This window comes from Petromyzon marinus, chromosome 42, assembly GCF_048934315.1.
Source record: "Petromyzon marinus isolate PM22_M1 ecotype Great Lakes invasive population chromosome 42, UKy_Petmar_22M1.pri1.0, whole genome shotgun sequence".
NCBI classification, from domain to species: domain Eukaryota; kingdom Metazoa; phylum Chordata; class Hyperoartia; order Petromyzontiformes; family Petromyzontidae; genus Petromyzon; species Petromyzon marinus.
This window is the reverse complement of record NC_133708.1, coordinates 9,698,481-9,716,635: the sequence shown is the minus strand read 5'-3', so window position 1 is coordinate 9,716,635 and position 18,155 is coordinate 9,698,481. Positions and strand designations below refer to the sequence as shown.

At 44.2% G+C, this 18,155-nt stretch overlaps 1 protein-coding gene across 3 annotated transcripts in view; it reads left to right on the top strand.

The window, feature by feature from the left end:
* The window catches only part of LOC116951198 (transcription factor EC-like), a 50,610-nt gene extending 34,391 nt beyond the window's left edge, over positions 1-16,219 (top strand). Inside the window, exons 1-7 of one of the 3 annotated variants that reach the window (XM_032969682.2) lie at positions 1,110-1,300; positions 3,967-4,096; positions 8,155-8,211; positions 8,750-8,825; positions 9,558-9,611; positions 12,160-12,307; positions 14,588-16,219. In XM_032969682.2, the coding sequence (XP_032825573.2) occupies positions 1,238-1,300; positions 3,967-4,096; positions 8,155-8,211; positions 8,750-8,825; positions 9,558-9,611; positions 12,160-12,307; positions 14,588-15,166 (1,107 nt within the window). In that variant the 5' untranslated portion in view covers positions 1,110-1,237 and the 3' untranslated portion in view covers positions 15,167-16,219. Of the gene's footprint in view, positions 1-1,109; positions 1,301-3,966; positions 4,097-8,154; positions 8,212-8,749; positions 8,826-9,557; positions 9,612-12,159; positions 12,308-14,587 lie in introns of those variants that run through there. The other 2 variants (XM_032969680.2, XM_032969681.2) reach the window with 2 other exon arrangements.
* Positions 16,220-18,155: the final 1,936 nt, after the last annotated feature.

Here is an 18,155-nt window from a genome sequence, read left to right as displayed (position 1 = left end):
TTAGAAGGATTTGATAAACCATTTCGGGTCTTAATTGATTGATCACGCTTAAGGTGGCTTTCAGACCGCATCCATTATTTTTTCGTCCCCCCCCTCCTCTTTTCCGAACATAGATCGACTCGTCCATCTGAACAAACTGTCAAATCGCTATCCGTGGTTCTAACGTAAAAAAAAACCCGCCACTTTTTTCAAATTTTCTTGTTGTGGGTTCCACACATGATGATGATTGCTTGTGCTGCAGTCGAAACGTCGTGAGAATTGTGTTGTTTTATCTTTTTATTATTTTATTGTTTCCCTTCTACGTGACTTTACCGAAAGAACCGAGGACATTATGAAGTCTGTGGCATTATTGTAAACAATAGTTCACGAAAACATATATACAAATGTCAGAAAATCGTAGATTTTTGACGAGCAGCAGAGTGAGTGGCCTCTAATCAGAAGGTCACAAGTTCAATACCTAGTTTTGGGGTTGGCTGAGCCCATCATCATCATCATCCCCCCTCAGGATCGTTAAAATACGTACCACTTTGTGGGGAAGTCAACAGTGGTTGCTCTATGGGTATACTCGCACCTGCCACAGAACTGAGGCATTTCCACCACTGGCTGAGAACTGTTAACAAGGGGATTTGGGTACCGACTAAAATGCTCACTTGAACAAGAAATCACGTTTTTCTTTTTCTTTTAACTTTGAGAGCTCTCAAATAAATACTGAGAAAGCAATACACAGGGCAGCAATAAAACAGATATGAAACTTGTCCAGACTAATTCAACAATTGCAACTCGCGCTTACAATGTCTGCCAAAGTCTACTTTGGATTTGTGATGAGCGCAGCTAAAAGGTGTCTGCTGGGTCGCTGAAGAGTTGTGGGAGAGAGAGAGGGGAGAGAGAGAGAGGGGAGAGAGAGGGAGAGGGGCGGTGAGCGGCTAAAAAGGACAAAGTTAAGAGGGGTGAGCGGTGAGGGGCTGGAGAAGGAGGGGATGGGGCAGAAAATAATGGACTCGGGTGAGAGGGGTCCATAGCAAATTTTTGACTAGGTCCTGACCTTGCCAGGCAAAGGGATCTTACCGGAGGAGGAGGAGGGGGTGGGGGATGTTATGGATACAACTTTTAAAGGGAGGCAAGAGAGCAAAGTCCCCATTTCGGCTGCGTTTATAAAGGAAGAGTGCAGCACGTGCCCACGCATTCACAGCAAGCCGCGGCGGTCTGCAGACGAGAAAGTCGCCTCATTGTTTTAACAATGAAGGATAAGCAATCAGCTCTCACTATCGTGCAAATTTTAGACCGCAACAAATATGACATGGTAAGCCCGCTTCACGTGTTTGCTTCATGCCTTTGTATCGTTGAAGTGTTATCATAATTGTCGGCATGTCCGTGTATGATTAAAACAGGAGGGGACGTGCTTAATTAACCTACAGTGGCTTTCGTGTCATCCTGGTTCTGTATTAATTGTGCAAAGTCATTTGGGAGCGTCTCTAATTACGTACCATCGTCGAGTCTTTTGTCTCGAATGCATAGGTGCTACACTGTATGCTTCACACACACACACACACTTTGAAACGATTGCTATTTTAAGCCTATTAATGAACAAACAAGGTTTCAGCCAGAGAGGTGTGCATTGCCTTCACACATACTGAATTCCGCGTGGAAGAGTAGGCCAAGTGCCCTTTAGCGGCGCTTTCTTGGACTCCCTATGAGCCGAGGTCGTTCTAACAGCAGTGGCTTGAACGAGCAATTTCAGGGCTGCGCCTTTACACTGCACCCACGGCAGCGGTGGGCCAGTGGCTAGCGCAGTCAACGTCCCGCGGACGTGGCAAGCGAATATCAAGAGCACGCACAGTGAAAGTTTGGTGAAACATTCTCCGCGACCGATGCAGCAGGGGGCAAGGCCTTCAATACAGCGGTGGATTTAACGAAGGGCTGAACATCGATTTAATTGATTCGTTACCAAATTAGTGCTGGGGTTAATTAAATTCATTCTAAATGAGTTCGGTGGTTAATGCTTGTTCACGTTTTTTCGTGCAATGTCACGAGGGTACACGATGTAAGGGCCCAACTCAACTGGCACGCGCTGACAAGAAAAACTCAAAACTGATGCCATGTCTTTCGTTTGTTTGTCCTTCGCCCTGCACCTTCAATTCTAGCACGGTTAGGCACGTGCGAAATAAGTTCAACATGCATACATCACACCCACTAGATGGACTGTGATGACATTTATCACTCATAGTTGTTGGTCAAAAGCAATAATGTTTTTTTTTCACGAAAAAGCGCCAGCTATGGCGAGTTATTGCATGGGTGTGCAAACTGCCCGTGATTAAAACTTAGTTTTTGTCACAGTGCAAGCGATTTGATTTTGAAAACCAGTGGCGGAATGTAATGCCACATTTATCAATCTCTAAAATGATAAAGAATGTCACGTGTTCTGAGATAAAAGGGAACCAAAAACTCATCTGTTAAAACTAATTTAGGATGACTTTGTGAAAGATACTGTTACATATATTAAACAAACAAAAATCATATATTGTTGTAATATAATTGCGACTATTGCCATCATCATCATCATCAAATGTCAGCTATGATCGATCCACTGCTGGATGAAGGCCTCTCCAAATGCTGCCACCTCTCATGAGCCTGCGAAGTAACGATCCACCTGGCACTTACACACAAGCTGATTCCATCGCACCATCTCCTCTGCGCGGAAGTGACCATCGGATGCGTAACATTATTTTGGCTGTCAGTAAATGTTGTAATGAACCTGCGTTTGTCGTCTGACATCATCTGCTTCCCTCTCTCAATGTCATCGCGAACATGCATCTCACCACGCATCTCCCTGATCTGTTAATTGTAGTTCACCACCTCAATCGTGACCAAATCGTATGTCGTAGCAGGTCAAAAGCGTTCTAACTTTGGGAAGATTGTTACGTTACTTGTCATTGCTGTTAAATAACCTAACATTAAATACCTGTCATTGACGGCTGTGCGCCAACGTGAAGAGTGATGACTCGGCAAAAAAAATGTCGACAAGATGCTCTGTGGCCATGAACGAGAGACTTTGTAGAGGCATTTTATTTTTATTTTTATGAAGCCTGCTGATTGAAACATAAAGTTTATGGGCTTTGTTGTTCTGAACCTCAGCCCATACTTGAATATAATGAATGAGTAAACTGCCCAGCAGCGCGCGCGTGCAGCACGGCAATTTGCATTTTAGGGCATCACCTTTGGAAGACGCAGTGAAAGTGAGCTTAAATAAAAGTGCTTATCCTGTTTCATCGCTGTCTATAGCTTCGTGACATCTCCGCAAAAACGTATATATATATTTGTTTAGGTTTCACAATATTCCATACTCAATTAATACGCCATTACGCATTTTCCAACTTGTAGCTTACTGCAGTGTAACATATATCTGAGAAACACTCCTCCTACCTTCAGTGTGAAAGAACTTATATAAGTAAATTTTCTAAAACTGTATGGAAATGTCATTTTAATAAGATATAACATGCAATATATGAGCATTTTTCCTCTGATGAAAAATTCTTTCGGGTTTGCGTTTATATAACGTGTTCGCTGTGATTATATCGTTTCGCACCGGCTATTCCCTTGCTTTCTATGCTTTCTGTATTTCATTATTTTGGAGTAAAAATGTATTTTCAAAAAGAAAGGACATTTGATAATGCATGTATTCAGTAAACATTTGATGACATAAAATATCCTCGTGCTGCCAACTACAACACACGATGAAGCGAGGTGGACTCTACATTTCATGAAAACTCAACACATTTATCAATAACGCAGCGTCACACGTGGTTTTTATTGTTGTTGTTGTTGCTGCTGTTGTGTGTTTCTGGACACCAACAGAACCCAAAATTGGTCCACGTTCCATCTTCGGATGTTCCCCTACCCCCCACCCTCCCCCGCAAAATGTCGATGACGCATTCCTGCGTTTCATCCGTGCCCCCTTCCTTTGAACAGCTGCCCATCTCAAACGGCCTCCTGGACGGCTACATGGGGCACGGCCTGGTGGCGTCATCCGCCATGGACATGTCTGGCAGCGCCTGCGCTGGTGGCCTGCCCAGCCTGAAAAGAGAGCTCCCGATCAGAGGTGATTGAACACAGAAACCCACTGCACGTAAACTGAATAAACATTTTTTTTTAAATCCACAACAGAGGTATTTTTTTGCGTTGTATCGCGTAAATATAAATGTGTGTCGTTAAACCCGCCACCACCTCAATGCAGCCAACTAGAAAGGGTTTTTTCACGTAAACAAAACGTGCCAATTCGTTACTAGTACAGCACACTCGAGTGTTGGAGAGTAAACCCCCATTCACAATTGAAAATATTGTGGGTTTTAGCATATTTTTAAAATGTGATCAACCTTTCTAATTGGCTGTGTCGCATGGTGGCGGGTTTAGCGACACAATTATATTCGCATGATCTAACCCCAGTGCCTCTATTATAGGTGCTATTGGTCGCCTATGTGTTAATGTTTTTTTTTTACCAGTTCAGGCCCCACTGAGCTCCACAGGTCTTTATCAGAAGCGACCCGGCCATCACAAATGACAACTCGACGCAATAGCTTATCATCAGGTGGAAAGTTATAGCGGCCAAATTACTCTAAACGCACGTTGATTATGAATGTGGAGGGAAAAACCGGAGGACTCGGATAAAAAAAATCTACATGGTCACGGGGAGAACATGCAAAATTCAAATATAGAGGTGTCCAGGTCGGCGATGGAACTCACGATCTTTTGTAAGCCAGGCGAGGAAGTTAAAATCTTGTCACGAGTCAGCCAACCAAGCCATCGTGCATACAAGAACCAGCATGTGCAAGCTAAGTTGGGGGTGTATCTGTGTGCGTGTGTGTGTGTGTCGTGGGGAGTGGTGGTGTAGCGATTTGGGCGCTGCACTACGAACCCGGTGACGATTTTTGAAAACGGCCATGGGCCTCCCCTAGGTCGACTCAGCCTCAAATGGGTACCTGGTACGATGTGTAAAACATCGCCACTGGGGAGACAAACGTGGCCGGGCGTAGTGCTTGCCATCTACTCACTCGTGTGTTGTGCCGGCATTCATAGGTGCTCGCTAACAGCACTTACCCCAACAGTCTGTTAAGGCTATAGGGGGATTTTTTTTATTTTGTGTGTCAGTGTGTGTACACACTATGCTAGGACCATACAAACCAAGTTTATTCCGCAGCCATGGTTAACATCAGTGACGATTTAAATCAGCGAAATCCACAGTTTTTTTTTTATGAGTACCACCTCCCACGCACCCTCGACCCATGATTTCATGAATCAGAAGCATTTGGGTTCACGATTAGAATCAAGAAATCTGTTACGATTCACAATATATTTTTGGATACAGACACGTGATTCCTGGTTTGGCCAAACATTTATTGGCTCTAAGGGCTTAAACTTGTGCAGCTATTAAAATGAAGTGTACTCATCTTACAAATCTGAACGTTGCATTTTGTTTTACATACCTTTATGATGAGGCAATTAGAACGGTTACCAATCAAATTTTGCTGATCACAATTTAAATGTTGAACTTCGTGCCATGATTTCACGTGACAATGTTGACACGGGCAACACTTAAATGTTTTATTGTACAATGCATCGTTTGAAATTGAATCACTGTTTAAGTGATTTGGTTTGGACCCCTGCCCCGAACCTGCGTGAAGAGTTTTAAAACATTTCGCTATCTAACACGGACACGCGAAAAGGGCAGGACAGACACAAACATGGTATATTAAAATAAAAAAAAACTATAAAAACACATAGCAGAGAACAGAACATGTTGCTCACAGGAAATACTCGCGAGCATATTTATAAAATGTTGACCACTTGCACGGCCAAGATGTTTTTGGAAATGAAAGCTTAAAAAAAGAACGAGAGACAGCACGGAAAACATTGACAATGGAAGCATTTCACCATCTATTAATGCTGGTAATTATAAGAGTACATTTTTGGCTTGTTAATCCATATCAAAGGGTTTTTTTTTTGTGGGAGGGGGTAGTGCAAGGGGGGGGGGGGAGCCTAAGGCACATCCCAAGAGAGGAATAAAAAAAAATCTCAATCAGCACAGGCATGCACAGCGTGCGGAACCGGGGGTCCTCGAACAACAAAGTGGATCCCCGATGGCACGGCGGGGTGGGTGGTACGCGTCGACACGGCCGGGTTTAAGAGGGGCGCGACAATCCGCAGGTCCCGTGTGCTCTCTCGCTCTCGCCCAGTGCACCGACGACGGTGACATGAGAGAGTGCACGCAAAAAGATCAAAGACAAAGATCCCCCGTATAGCCTTAACAGACTGTAGGGGCAAGTGCTGTTAGCGAGCACCTACGAAGGCCGGATCGGTACACGAGGGGGTGGGTGGCCAGCACCACGCCCGATCGCCTTTGTCTCCCTAGTGGCAATGTTTACACACCGCACCAGGTACTCATTTGAGGCTGAGTCGACCTAAGGGAGGCTCGGGACCGGTTCAGATAATCGTCACTGGTGTTGGCCGTGAGCGGGAACCCGGGTCGCCAGGTTCATAGCGCAGCGCGCTAACCGCTACACGCACGCTCCCACACGCACGCACGCACACACACACACAAAACAACACAGCTCGACTTTTGTTTTGCGTTCCTCTAAAGAAAAAGAAAAAAAACCCCTTGAGGCACCAAAACGGACAGAACGTTGAACGTGACGCGTGTTCCACGCGCACATTTTGTGTGAGATATTACATTGCAGCGCATTAGTATCATTATTATTGTTATTGTTGTGATTTTATCTCCATTGTTTGTGAGTGATGCGCATTGTGCTGCACGTCAGTGAACGCCTTCAAGTATGCACGCTGAGCTCTTCGCGCGCATGATTGTGCGCAAGTGTGCATGCACGCGCGAGCCTAGGCGTGCGTGGACTCAAGCGCATGGAAGGGCGGTGGCACGGTGGTTAGCGAGACTGCGCTACGAACCCGGCATCCCGAGTTCGGTTCCATGGCCACGGCTAACATCAGTGGCGGATAACCGCACTGTGCCCGAGCCTCGCTTGAGGACCACTCAGCCGTCAATGAGTGCCTGGTGCAGTGTATAAACATCAGCACTGGGGAGACGTTCAGGCCCAGTACCGGCCACAATCCACCTCCCCCCCCCCCCCCCATTCTATACGCAGGGCTTGCTCGCTAGCTGCACTTGCCCCAACATCATGTGTGTGTTATATGGGCCATTTTTATCTTAGGTTAGTCCGTGATTATGTGGCGAGAAAGCAGTTAATCATAATTCCATATTTGAGCACCGTTTAGCCATGTGGAATCCAGCCCAGTTGCATGGCGATCTGTTCAGCGAGCTGTGTATAGATGTGCATGCAACCGCGCGTTTGCTGGATGTGTCTCTGTGCTATTTGTGTGGAATGTCGCTCTTTGGCAGAGGGTTGCTTGCGTTCTAGGCGTGTTTATCTGACACTGGGCATAGTGACCACAGCGTGGTTTCTAAAGCACGTGATAATAAGGAGCACCGCCGTGTTTATCGTGCCATTGTGTGGGTTTTAAGCGTAAGTGGTCATTAATCTGTAAGGCTGCAAATGGCCAGAGCTCTGACAGCCGTAGTGACTCGTTGAATGGAACACCTCGAGGTGAATATTTCCTTGAGTAAGCCTTTCTCGAGGGGCTCTGTAAAGCTCCCTCGAGTGGAAACTCTTCTTACCAGCAGTGGTGTCAGAAAGACATTTCAAGGCTGCACCCTTTACCAACTTCTCAGGCTCCCCGCTGCTAGTGCATAGCAGGCGAGATGTTAACTACCTCGCCTGGTATGCAGGAGGTCGTCGGTTTAACCTCGACCCTGATGCCTGTATATTTGGAGTTTGCATGTTCTCCCCGTGGTCCCGTGCATTTTTATTCGGAACCTCCGCTTTTTCCCCTCCACATTTAGAATCAACGTGCGTCTAGAGTATTTGGCTGCCATAAATTTCCACGTGATAAGCCACTTCGTTGAACTATCGTTTGTGGCCAGGTCGCTTCTGAAAAAGCGCCATATGGTTCAGTGGGCCTTACCTGGTAAAATAACAACAGGCTCGTTGAGTTCATGCTTGGGGTAGCCTGGCAGGAAATAAAATTATCCTTCACCCATGTGCAAAAATCCAAGACGTGTTATTTACTAATGGACTTTTCTTCAATCGACAGAACCTGAGGTGAGAGCTTTGGCCAAGGAAAGGCAAAAGAAGGACAACCACAACCTTAGTGAGTCCTCACAGAGGTCACGCACTGCGCGGTCACGTGCACACAACGTTTAGGTTTTTTGTCGGTGGCAGGGTCGCGCAGTGGCGAAGACACTTGTTCCTCACAGCAAGAAGGACCTGGGTTTGAGTCCTGATTTGTGTAACCTTTGTGCGTGTGGTTTGTACGTTCTTCCTCTGCCCTCCACGCGTTTACTCGGGGTTCTCTGATTTACTCCCCAAAGTGAATAAAGACAAAAAAAACGATGCCATTTGAGTGAATTCTAGATTTTAAGTTTTCGTGACTGCAAGGATCCATACTCTTTGTTTTTTTTCGGTAAGTCACCTGACTTTACCGAAAAAAACAAAAGAGCATTTAAATGAAGTTTATAAAACGAATGCAACTGGTGTTGGCCAAACATCCGAATGCTGAACCCTCCTGCAAAAAAAAAGAGTATTCGGACTTCGTGTGACATTCCTGGGTAAACATAAATACATTTGAGTGGTAACGAAGCAAATGCTTTGCCGTTCTCTGACATTCACCCGTGCCCCTGTGTGACCAGTTGAACGACGGAGACGGTTCAACATTAACGATCGCATTAAAGAGCTCGGCACGCTTATTCCGAAATCCAACGACCCGTAAGTATTTACGTGCTCATTGTGTTTTTTACTGCTTACGTGTGCCTCTCCCCATAAAGGACGCGATGCTCACCGTAATCAAAACCGCTTATTGGACCATATAGTTTTTGTGTGTTTGACTCTCTAGTGTTGGCAACAGCTAAAAGAATCCTCGCTCTTGACTGTTTACGGCACACCTCAATGTCCAATCCACCGGCTGTTAAACATTTTACACATTTATACGCAATGGCTCTTTCGCCAGGTACAGGAAATAAAGCGACGCAATAAATGTTACAGCTGCCGCCAGACAAAAGGCAATGATTTATCGTCCGCCCAGTTCAGCCAATGTGTCTCCCTCCTCTTGGCTGTTGACTCACTAAACGCTTCAAGGAATGTCCAGCTCAGAAGGGTAAATAAAGTAGACCAATTAACCCTGCTATTATTTAACAGTGTCCATCAAATGATGAACGGCTCACAGTCATAATACTTGGATTTTTTTTAAAAGCACGTATGCCGTTGTCAAAGCCATGTAATCAATAACTGGAGACTTTAAAACACCGTGTGACAGAGATAGCCATTAATGCATTGCAAACCATAGGCAACAATGGAAGCAAGGATTGTCTGATAGTAACTTTAGATCCACATGAGATGAGTTTGGTATATCTCTGCACGAAACTGGGTCATGTAAAACGAAAATAATTGTTTAGCATATAAGGCATGCACAATAATAATTTTCAATCTTTTATCAATCAGCTGCTGGATGGAGCCCTCCCATGGGGAACTGTCTGATCACGCTCCACCATCCTGGTCAGTGTGAGTTCGTGAAGAGAGGGGCACAAAACAGCCTCCGATTTCACCCACCATTGGTGTTAACCCTGGCCAAGAACCAAACTCAGGTCACCGAGATCACAGTGTAGCATGCTAGGAACTGCACTAATGCTCCGCGCAAAACACACATCTAATATAAATGTGGTAAAATTGTACATAGGTGCTTAGTTTTTGTTATGCCAGGCTAGAGAGCACTTACTTACATGTTAATGTCTTGGTAGTTTAAATGGGCAGTGCACTTCTCTTGATAAGTAAAGTGACAAACGTATAAATAATACTTGGACTACTGAATAGAATGCAAAGCAAGGATTAAATACGTGAGGATAATACCAGATAACAATAACAACAAAAAGCAGACAAAATAATAAATGTCAGGTATTCTTACATTTCTCCCATTTTATCAGATTGATAAGCCAAGCAGTTCTGAGCCGGGTTGGTCCTTTGTTAAATGATCCCTGGGGCTTGCCAGGTGCTGTAGGAGTGAGGGCTGCAAAGTGCCCATAAGGTGGCAGATTTGAGTGTCACCTTATGACACCCACGAATATTCCTCCCACGTGCAGCGCCCCCTTGAAAAAGGAAAAAGCCCCGATAAGCAGCCAATGCCTTCTGGGTAAATAATTGGCGCAAGGTCAAGAAGGTGCGGAGAGCGTTTCATCTTTACGGAAGTAGACTCGCGCGTCCCCGCTACACAGCGCGCCACGCCACGCTTAGAAAGAGTAAGCCATTGTGTGACCTTATCTGTCAAATTTCACCCGTACAGGAATAAGCAATGCTCTATATGATCTTCTTGAAAGGGTAACCCACAATTTAGTGCTATATTGTGCTACCAACCGCTTTTATCTTGAACGCTGCGACCTTCTTTTTACAAGGGGGCCCTTTTCGTTTTGCAACCGCGCGATGCCATAAAAAAAAATGCAAGCCCCCTTTTAGTTTGCACGCATTTGAGAATTGGCGATGGCTTCGGTTTGCTCCATTATTTGTGAATGCCTTCAACTTACGCAAGACTGCAGGAGGAATATTTACCAACGCACAGATGGCGAATGCGTTAAATGCCTCGGAGTATTCACTACGCCTCCCATTGTTGTCCGCTAAGAGGGTTATAATTTTATCGCAGTATATTTTTTGTGCATGCGTTGCATTAATGTACAACTTGGCAGGCGTGTGCGATAGCATTCATGATGACACAGGCACACTTGAAATTGAGTGCAATTGGATATTCTACACTTTGTACAGGCACGCCACACTCTCTGGAGCTTTGTATTAAAACGCTCACGAATATTAAAGAAATGTAAACGGATTTGTTCCTCCGTGATTATATGTTCTAGTGACTTTGTGCAGCTAAACATCCATTCCCTTTTCATTTGTATGCGGCTACTTTCATTGCAACATAAATGTGGTTAGTGGCAAATACTAAACCAGCTTAATGGTTTGAACCTGTCCTACTCAAACCGTTTACCTCCTCGGTGGTAAAGCGTTGCAAATGACCCAAAGTTCACAGGACAGATCCTAGTAAAATGTATATTCAACCAGTTTACGAGCCCACAAGCAGAAAATACTTATTATTTTTTATAAACCCATAAATTATAATCGTTCTAGAACAAAGGAGGGGTTTTGCCTGAAGCCTCGCCTAGTTTATGTTTACTTTTTAGGGCGGTGTGATCGACAAATATATTGATTTTCTGTTGTCTGTGATTATTCTTCACATCATCATCACAAACAATACTTGAATGAAAATGAAGTATTATACATTTCAGTGAATCAGTCGACTTCTATGGGAATTTCCGCCACAACCCCTCACCCTCCTGCTGTTAATTTAGCTGTTTAATCGTCGAGATTCATCCTCATTGCACCACCTCTGTGAGAAACACAGTCCCCAGGTTTTGTTGACGCAGTGTACAACAGTGGGTTCCCAGTGAAAACATAATACTAGCTGAAAAAAGATATGCCATGTTTCTAGCAACTGACGTTGAAACAAAATCCAACATCAAAACCTGAATCAGTGGCAGAGCTAAGAAAAAAGTAATTGTAATTCCTTGTGCGTTATATAAGTATTTTGACTACCAATGAACACCAACATTACATCTTTCCCTTCTTTAGAGTTAAAATTCATTGACACTAAACACCTTAAATGCTCAATGTTCTTCACATGCGCTACCCACTGCCGAGTGGCCATTATGTTAAAATGAGTGACTACCCCTTGGCTTCCACGGCCGTCTGGAACGCTCTTACTTCCGATATGAGGAAGACACTGGAGCTGTGCACTTTTAAATAGTAGGGATTGAAAACTAATTTCTTCTAAACTTTATTTTGTGTTAAGTTTGTCGTCCTTCCCCTGCGCGGTTGGCTACGCACGGTGCGAAAGAAGTTCAACATACATACGACAACAGCTAACATGCTTACTTAACTGCCGCTCTGAGCCATTTTCCACGCCGCTCACCGCAACTCTGTCCCGTATCCCGCATAATCGAAGCAAAATTGGCGAAACTGCCAGTGGCCGCTTTTAAACGGCGCGTGATGTCGTCGCCAGGGACATGCGGTGGAACAAGGGCACCATCCTGAAGGCGTCTGTGGACTACATCCGGAGACTTCAGAAGGAGCAGCAAAGAGTCAAGGAGATGGAGAATCGTCAGAGGCGGCTGGAGCAGACCAACAGAGGCCTTATCATGCGCATGCAGGCAAGTCTCCTTCCCACGTGGACTTCCTTTCCCCGAGTGTCTTTTTATTTTACGACCGTCTCCAGATGACGTGGGAGCTTCATTCTAACGTTTGAGAACATGGGTGGCACCTCATTGTTGCGAGGGAGCGGAGTTTCGGCGGCATTGCTCGGAGGCGAAGGAACGAAACGACAGAGTTAGGGCGACGATGCAATTCGTGGACCGGTTGGAGGATAGGAAGGAGTCAACAGGCTTACTTTGAACAAGTGCAACTCACATACGCTGTTACGAATGTAAAGATTGTTTGACTGTCATCATATTTATAATGCTGTGACAAAACACACAAAGAAACAACATGTTTGCCTGAGATGGGATGGGGAGAACAGCCGGCGGCGGGGGGGGTTATACCAAGAAGATTGAGAAGCAATGCTCAAGTCCAGTGGTTCTTGACCTGGGGTGCACGCTGCACCACCCGCTGGGGGTGCGAGATGATCTTTCTCTGAGTGCGGGACACGGCCAGATTTGTGTTCGAAGGTTGAATAATCGAAAACACAAATTTAGCACGGCGCTTTAAGTACAACTACTACTTTATATTCTTGTTTCTTTCGGTAAAGTCACGTTGAAGGGAAACAATAAAATAATAAAATATATATTGTTACCCTTCAACGTGACTTTACCGAAAGAACCAATAATATGAATCACTGCAGTCACGAAAGCTTTAAATCAAAATTTAACTACTACTTTGTTTCATCAAACCCCTATGCGTTTATTAGCATTCTACATATGTGTAACGGTTGAGGACCAAAGGGATGCAAGGCTGCAGTTAAAGGTTAAGAACCACTGCTTGGGACTGTTCATCTCATAGACGTCGCCTGTGGAGCGATGCGGTGCAGCCGAGGGCTGCGTCACTAGGGGGCGTCACGTGCCACAAATCATTGCTTGAATCAGGACCACAGGAAGGCTGGGTAACCCAATCAATGTATGCTTAAATTTCGATTTAAAGCTTTCGTGACTGCAAGGATTCATCTTCTTTGGTTCTTTCGGCAAGGTCACGAAGACGGCCGCTTGCGTTGTGGCCGAAACGTCGTGAGAATTTTATTGTTATTTTATTATTTTATTCTCATTCTACGTGACCTTACCGAAAGCACTGAAGAAGATCAATGTATACTCTTTGGTTCTATTGGGTAAAGTCACGTAGGTGAAAAATAAAATAAGGCCACTTGTGTTGTGGTCGAAACGTCGTGATTTTTGTTATTTTATTTTTTATCTACGTGACTTTACCCAATAGAACCAAAGAGTAAAGATCAATGTATGCTTCTTTTCCGCTGAAAAAACACTTAACGTTTTGTTGTACTACTCGCTACGCATTAATGTGCGACGATTAATCGTTTAAGGAGAAGTTTGTTTCAACTGTAACCCACATTCTCCCCCTTCAGCTGGCAGTGTCAACAATAGGATTCTGGGTTCCCCGCACACCGCTTAAAGTCGCTGGGCATCGCCTAACCCCTCTCCGTCACACACACATCCCGTGGAGGCGGTTGTAATTTCAATGGCACATCACGTCCACCATAGGTGCCTTATGGAAGGGCACTCGCTGCATTGTTCCATTAAAAAAAAGGATTTAAGGTGGGACATTAATGCAAATGAGTGTATTGGGCTTCCACTCAAACAACACGCATCATTTTTCTGGGATTACATTTAAGGAAAGTGAAGTGTTGTAGTCGCCACTGCTTGTATAACATTTCACCTGCTTTGAAACTGCCACGCACAATGAAATTCCAAGAAAATTCATCAATGTCCTTCCAAGGCAATAACTTCTAAAATCTGTATATATTATTTTTTTGTATCTGTATCTGAGAAGTGGTGATAATTATGACATTGCGTCATCGTCATGATCAGCCATGACCGATCCATTGCCAACCTCTAGCGATTGTCTTCTGCAACAAATATATGACATCATATCCCGCGTTCGCATACCCGCACTGACCAGAGTGGTGAAGTATGGCCATCCAATATTCTCGAATGATGATTACGTTACTGGATTGTTTTTTTAAAACAACACACTTACATGACAATCATTATTGTGCTCGACAATGCCAACACATGGAAAATTGAATGCTGTGTCCTCCCACATTTCAGTAAAGATATATTGTAGTCCCATCAGCCTGCTGACTCTCCCCAACGATATCGTAAAGCAAACCCTGGTGACTTGCGTCTCATCACACAAGCAAACGCTCCTCGACATCGAGACACACAGCAGCTTCATCCTCTGCGAAACACCGCCCCACGTGTCGGCTGCAGGAGCTGGAGATGCAGGCGCGAGCTCACGGCCTGCCCAGCAGCTCCCCGACGGGCCTGACCACCGGTGACCTCAACGGGCAGCAGCTCATCAAGGCGGAGCCCGACATGGGGGGGCTGCAACGGCTCGACTTCGCCCTGCAGCACGCCGAGACCGCCGTGTCGGGCGTACCGGACCTCGGAGGGGGCATCACGATCCTCGACCTCAACGAGGGGACCTTCGGCTACACGGACCTCCTGAGTCACCATCACCACCACCAGCAGCAGCAGCAGCATCAGCAACAGCAGCAGCAGCAGCATCAGCAGCATCAGCAGCAGCATCAGCAGCAGCAGCACCAGCATCATCAGCATCGGCTGCCAACTGAGCTGCTCACGCACTTAGGCGATCCGGCTGACCAGTTTGCCGAGTGCTACCCATTCACCAATGGGCTGCGGCTCAGGGACTTTCTGCTGGACGACGGTCTATCGCCAGTGGGGGGCTCGGACCCCCTGCTCTCGTCCGTCTCTCCCACTGCCTCCAAGACAAGCAGCTTCAGCGACGACGACGATGATGACGACGACGACGACGCCGACGGGATTTGACGTCGCTACGCTGCATTAGCTTTTGACGGCCTGCCACAATCTGTTTTCTTTTTGTTGTTATTGTTGTTGTTGGTGGTGTATCTTTTTTTTAAATGTATATAGCAATGTACATTGTATATGTATATCTTCAAAGAAGATCGAAGCTCAAGTGAATTATTGAAATGTTCAAAGAGAATATCTGCCTTTGTTTCAATTTAGTTTAAATTGACTGTTATACCTAATACTTTTTTTTAAAATACGAGTCTCTGCCATCTGTGTTTCACTTATGATAAAACTCGGGGCTCTACGGGTGAGGAAAGACTGCCGATTCAATGTGGCCATGGTTGTGGTGAATAAAAAAAAAAACAAGTGCTGAGTTCATGGCAGATTATTCTGTTGGAAATGCAAATCCACTTTTGTCAAGAGCGAAATGGCATGGGCAGCAACCCCTACTCATTGAGCCGTTCTAAAAATAATCATACGTGAAACATAGTAATTTTTTTAAATTTAATATAGACCTTTTTGGTAAAGAAATTTCTAGAATAATAATTTTTATAAATGCAAAAAAAAATATTGAAATGCCGTAGTAACACTGCCCAGCAATTTTTTCTAAAATGTTTGAAAAACTATTTTACTTCAGGAAGAGTGGGTGGTAATGAAGGTAGATTAACGTGCATCTCATATACGTATATATGAAACACAATTTTACAATGAAATGTTTTTCTAGGATCTAACACTGGTTATAACTTTAGAAATGTTTAAGATACAACACTGCAGTGCAGATTTGTTCTGACACTTTTATGAACCAACGATTTGACAAATAAATTGACAAATGTTTCTATTGATATGGGAAATGTAACGGTATATACGTATCAACAGCCTTAACCGAAATTGAAATGACATGTTTAGGGCTTTTTAAATGTTCCAGTTGATTGCATACATGGAAGTATTTATAATTCTAATCATTAAAAATGTCGGAATTGTTTTTTTTTTTCACATTTCACTTTTGTATGTTTTTGTAAATTTCAAATGAAAAAAGTTCACATTCATTAAATTCAATGTTTCACAAAATTACGCCTTACCGAGTGGTGTGCATTTTTGTACTCTTTTTTCGTCCCTCAGAAATGACCATATTATTTAGCATTCATTTAATTGGCACATCATAAATGTACATGTGCAAAAACAGCCAAAGAAAATACGCTTACATTCACCTCCCTCGGTTAACCCACGGCTGGATAAAGGCCATCCTGGTATATGCCATGCCAGATATGGGGTTTGCTTGGCCATACTTCACCAGGCCGTTCAATGGGTGTTGTTGAAGGTTGTGCCCAGGACCAGTTCAGCTATCACTCACCACTGATGTTAGCCATGGCACGGAATAAATTTTTTGCTGCCGGTACTTGCCACGATTGTTCTAACCACCTACATCACCACGACATCGCCCTCCTGTGTGTAAAATGCAATTGCACATTTTAGTCCCTTGCAGCGACCACGAAAGTTTATGCCGCATTTTAAAAACTTCCTTTTCAAATTCACCTTAAAGTTGCATGCTCGGGAAAGCTGTCGTTGAGATAGTTTTACTCTTAGTGAAAGTAACATTGTATTAAGACTTCGGAAAATGGACGAATCAATCACAACCGCTTCATAACAAGAGAGGTGTTTGGGGTTAGATCGCGTAAATATATAAATGTGTCGTTAAAACCGCCACCACCCAACACAACCAACTAGTAAGGTATTGTCACGTAAACAGAACGTGGCCAATTCGTCACTAGTACAGCAACACCGGTGTGTTGGAGAGCCAAGCCACAACATTTACAATCTGAGTACGTTTCGCCAGTAATTACAACTAGCTTCATCAGGCGACAGACATATTTGTGGAGAAGTCTAACTGTTTCGTTCCTTATATAGAGGCGTAGATGTGGTGGTGTCCCAAGCCTAGCTGAACACTGCCTAAAGAACACTTACTTCGTGTGGCAAGGTGACTTCTATAAACAAAAGGAAGGAGCAGCAATGGCCTCTCCTTTGTCTCCTGTGATAGCGAATTTGTACATGGAAGATTTTGAAACAAAAACAATAGCTTCAAGTACACTAAAACCATCTGCTTGGTTTAGATATGTGGATGACACATTGGTGGTCTGGCCACACGGCAAAGATACACTAAACGCATTTCTAAATCATCTCAACTCGCAAAAACCCATCCATACAGTTCACCATGGAAGTGGAAGCTGACATAACTCTATCATTTCTGGATATTCTGCTCGGACGGGGTGGAAATGGTAAAATAACACGCAGTGTTTACCGAAGAGAAAACGCATACTGACACCTATCTGAATGCAGAGTCACACCATCACCCCGCACAGAAATCTGCTCTTATCAAGACGCTCATTCATCGAGCTAAGAAAGTGTCAGATGGTGACAGTCTGATAAGTGAAATTCAACATGTTAAAGAAGCGCTGCAAATGAACGGTTACAATGATGCACAAATCAACAGGCCATTGAAAACCAAAACCAAATCAAATAACACGACCATTGAAACTGACCAAGTAATTAAAACGATCAAAATACCGTACATTGCGGGAGTAACTGATAAATTAGCCAAATGTTTGGAAAAAACAAACATCCGAGTCAGATTTGGCACCGTACATAAAATACGGAAATTAATATCTGGTACAAAAGATGTATTGCCGAAGCGATCAACAGAAAGTGTGTACAAGATTAACTGCACGTGTGGAAAATGTTATGTTGGGCAAACAGGACGAATGATCAGCACTAGACTAAAATAATACAACTGTCAGCAGAAGCAGAACACGCGTGCCAACAAGGGCACTCAATTGATTTTGATAATGTTGAAGTTCTATGCAAAACTAGCTACTACTGGCCAAGACAAATTAGATAATCTATCGAAATTGAAATAAATAAAAATAATTTTAACCGTTCGGATAGCTACCGCCTTAGTGCTGCGTGGAAGCGAATCATCAAATAATACATGATTTAAATACATACCTATGAA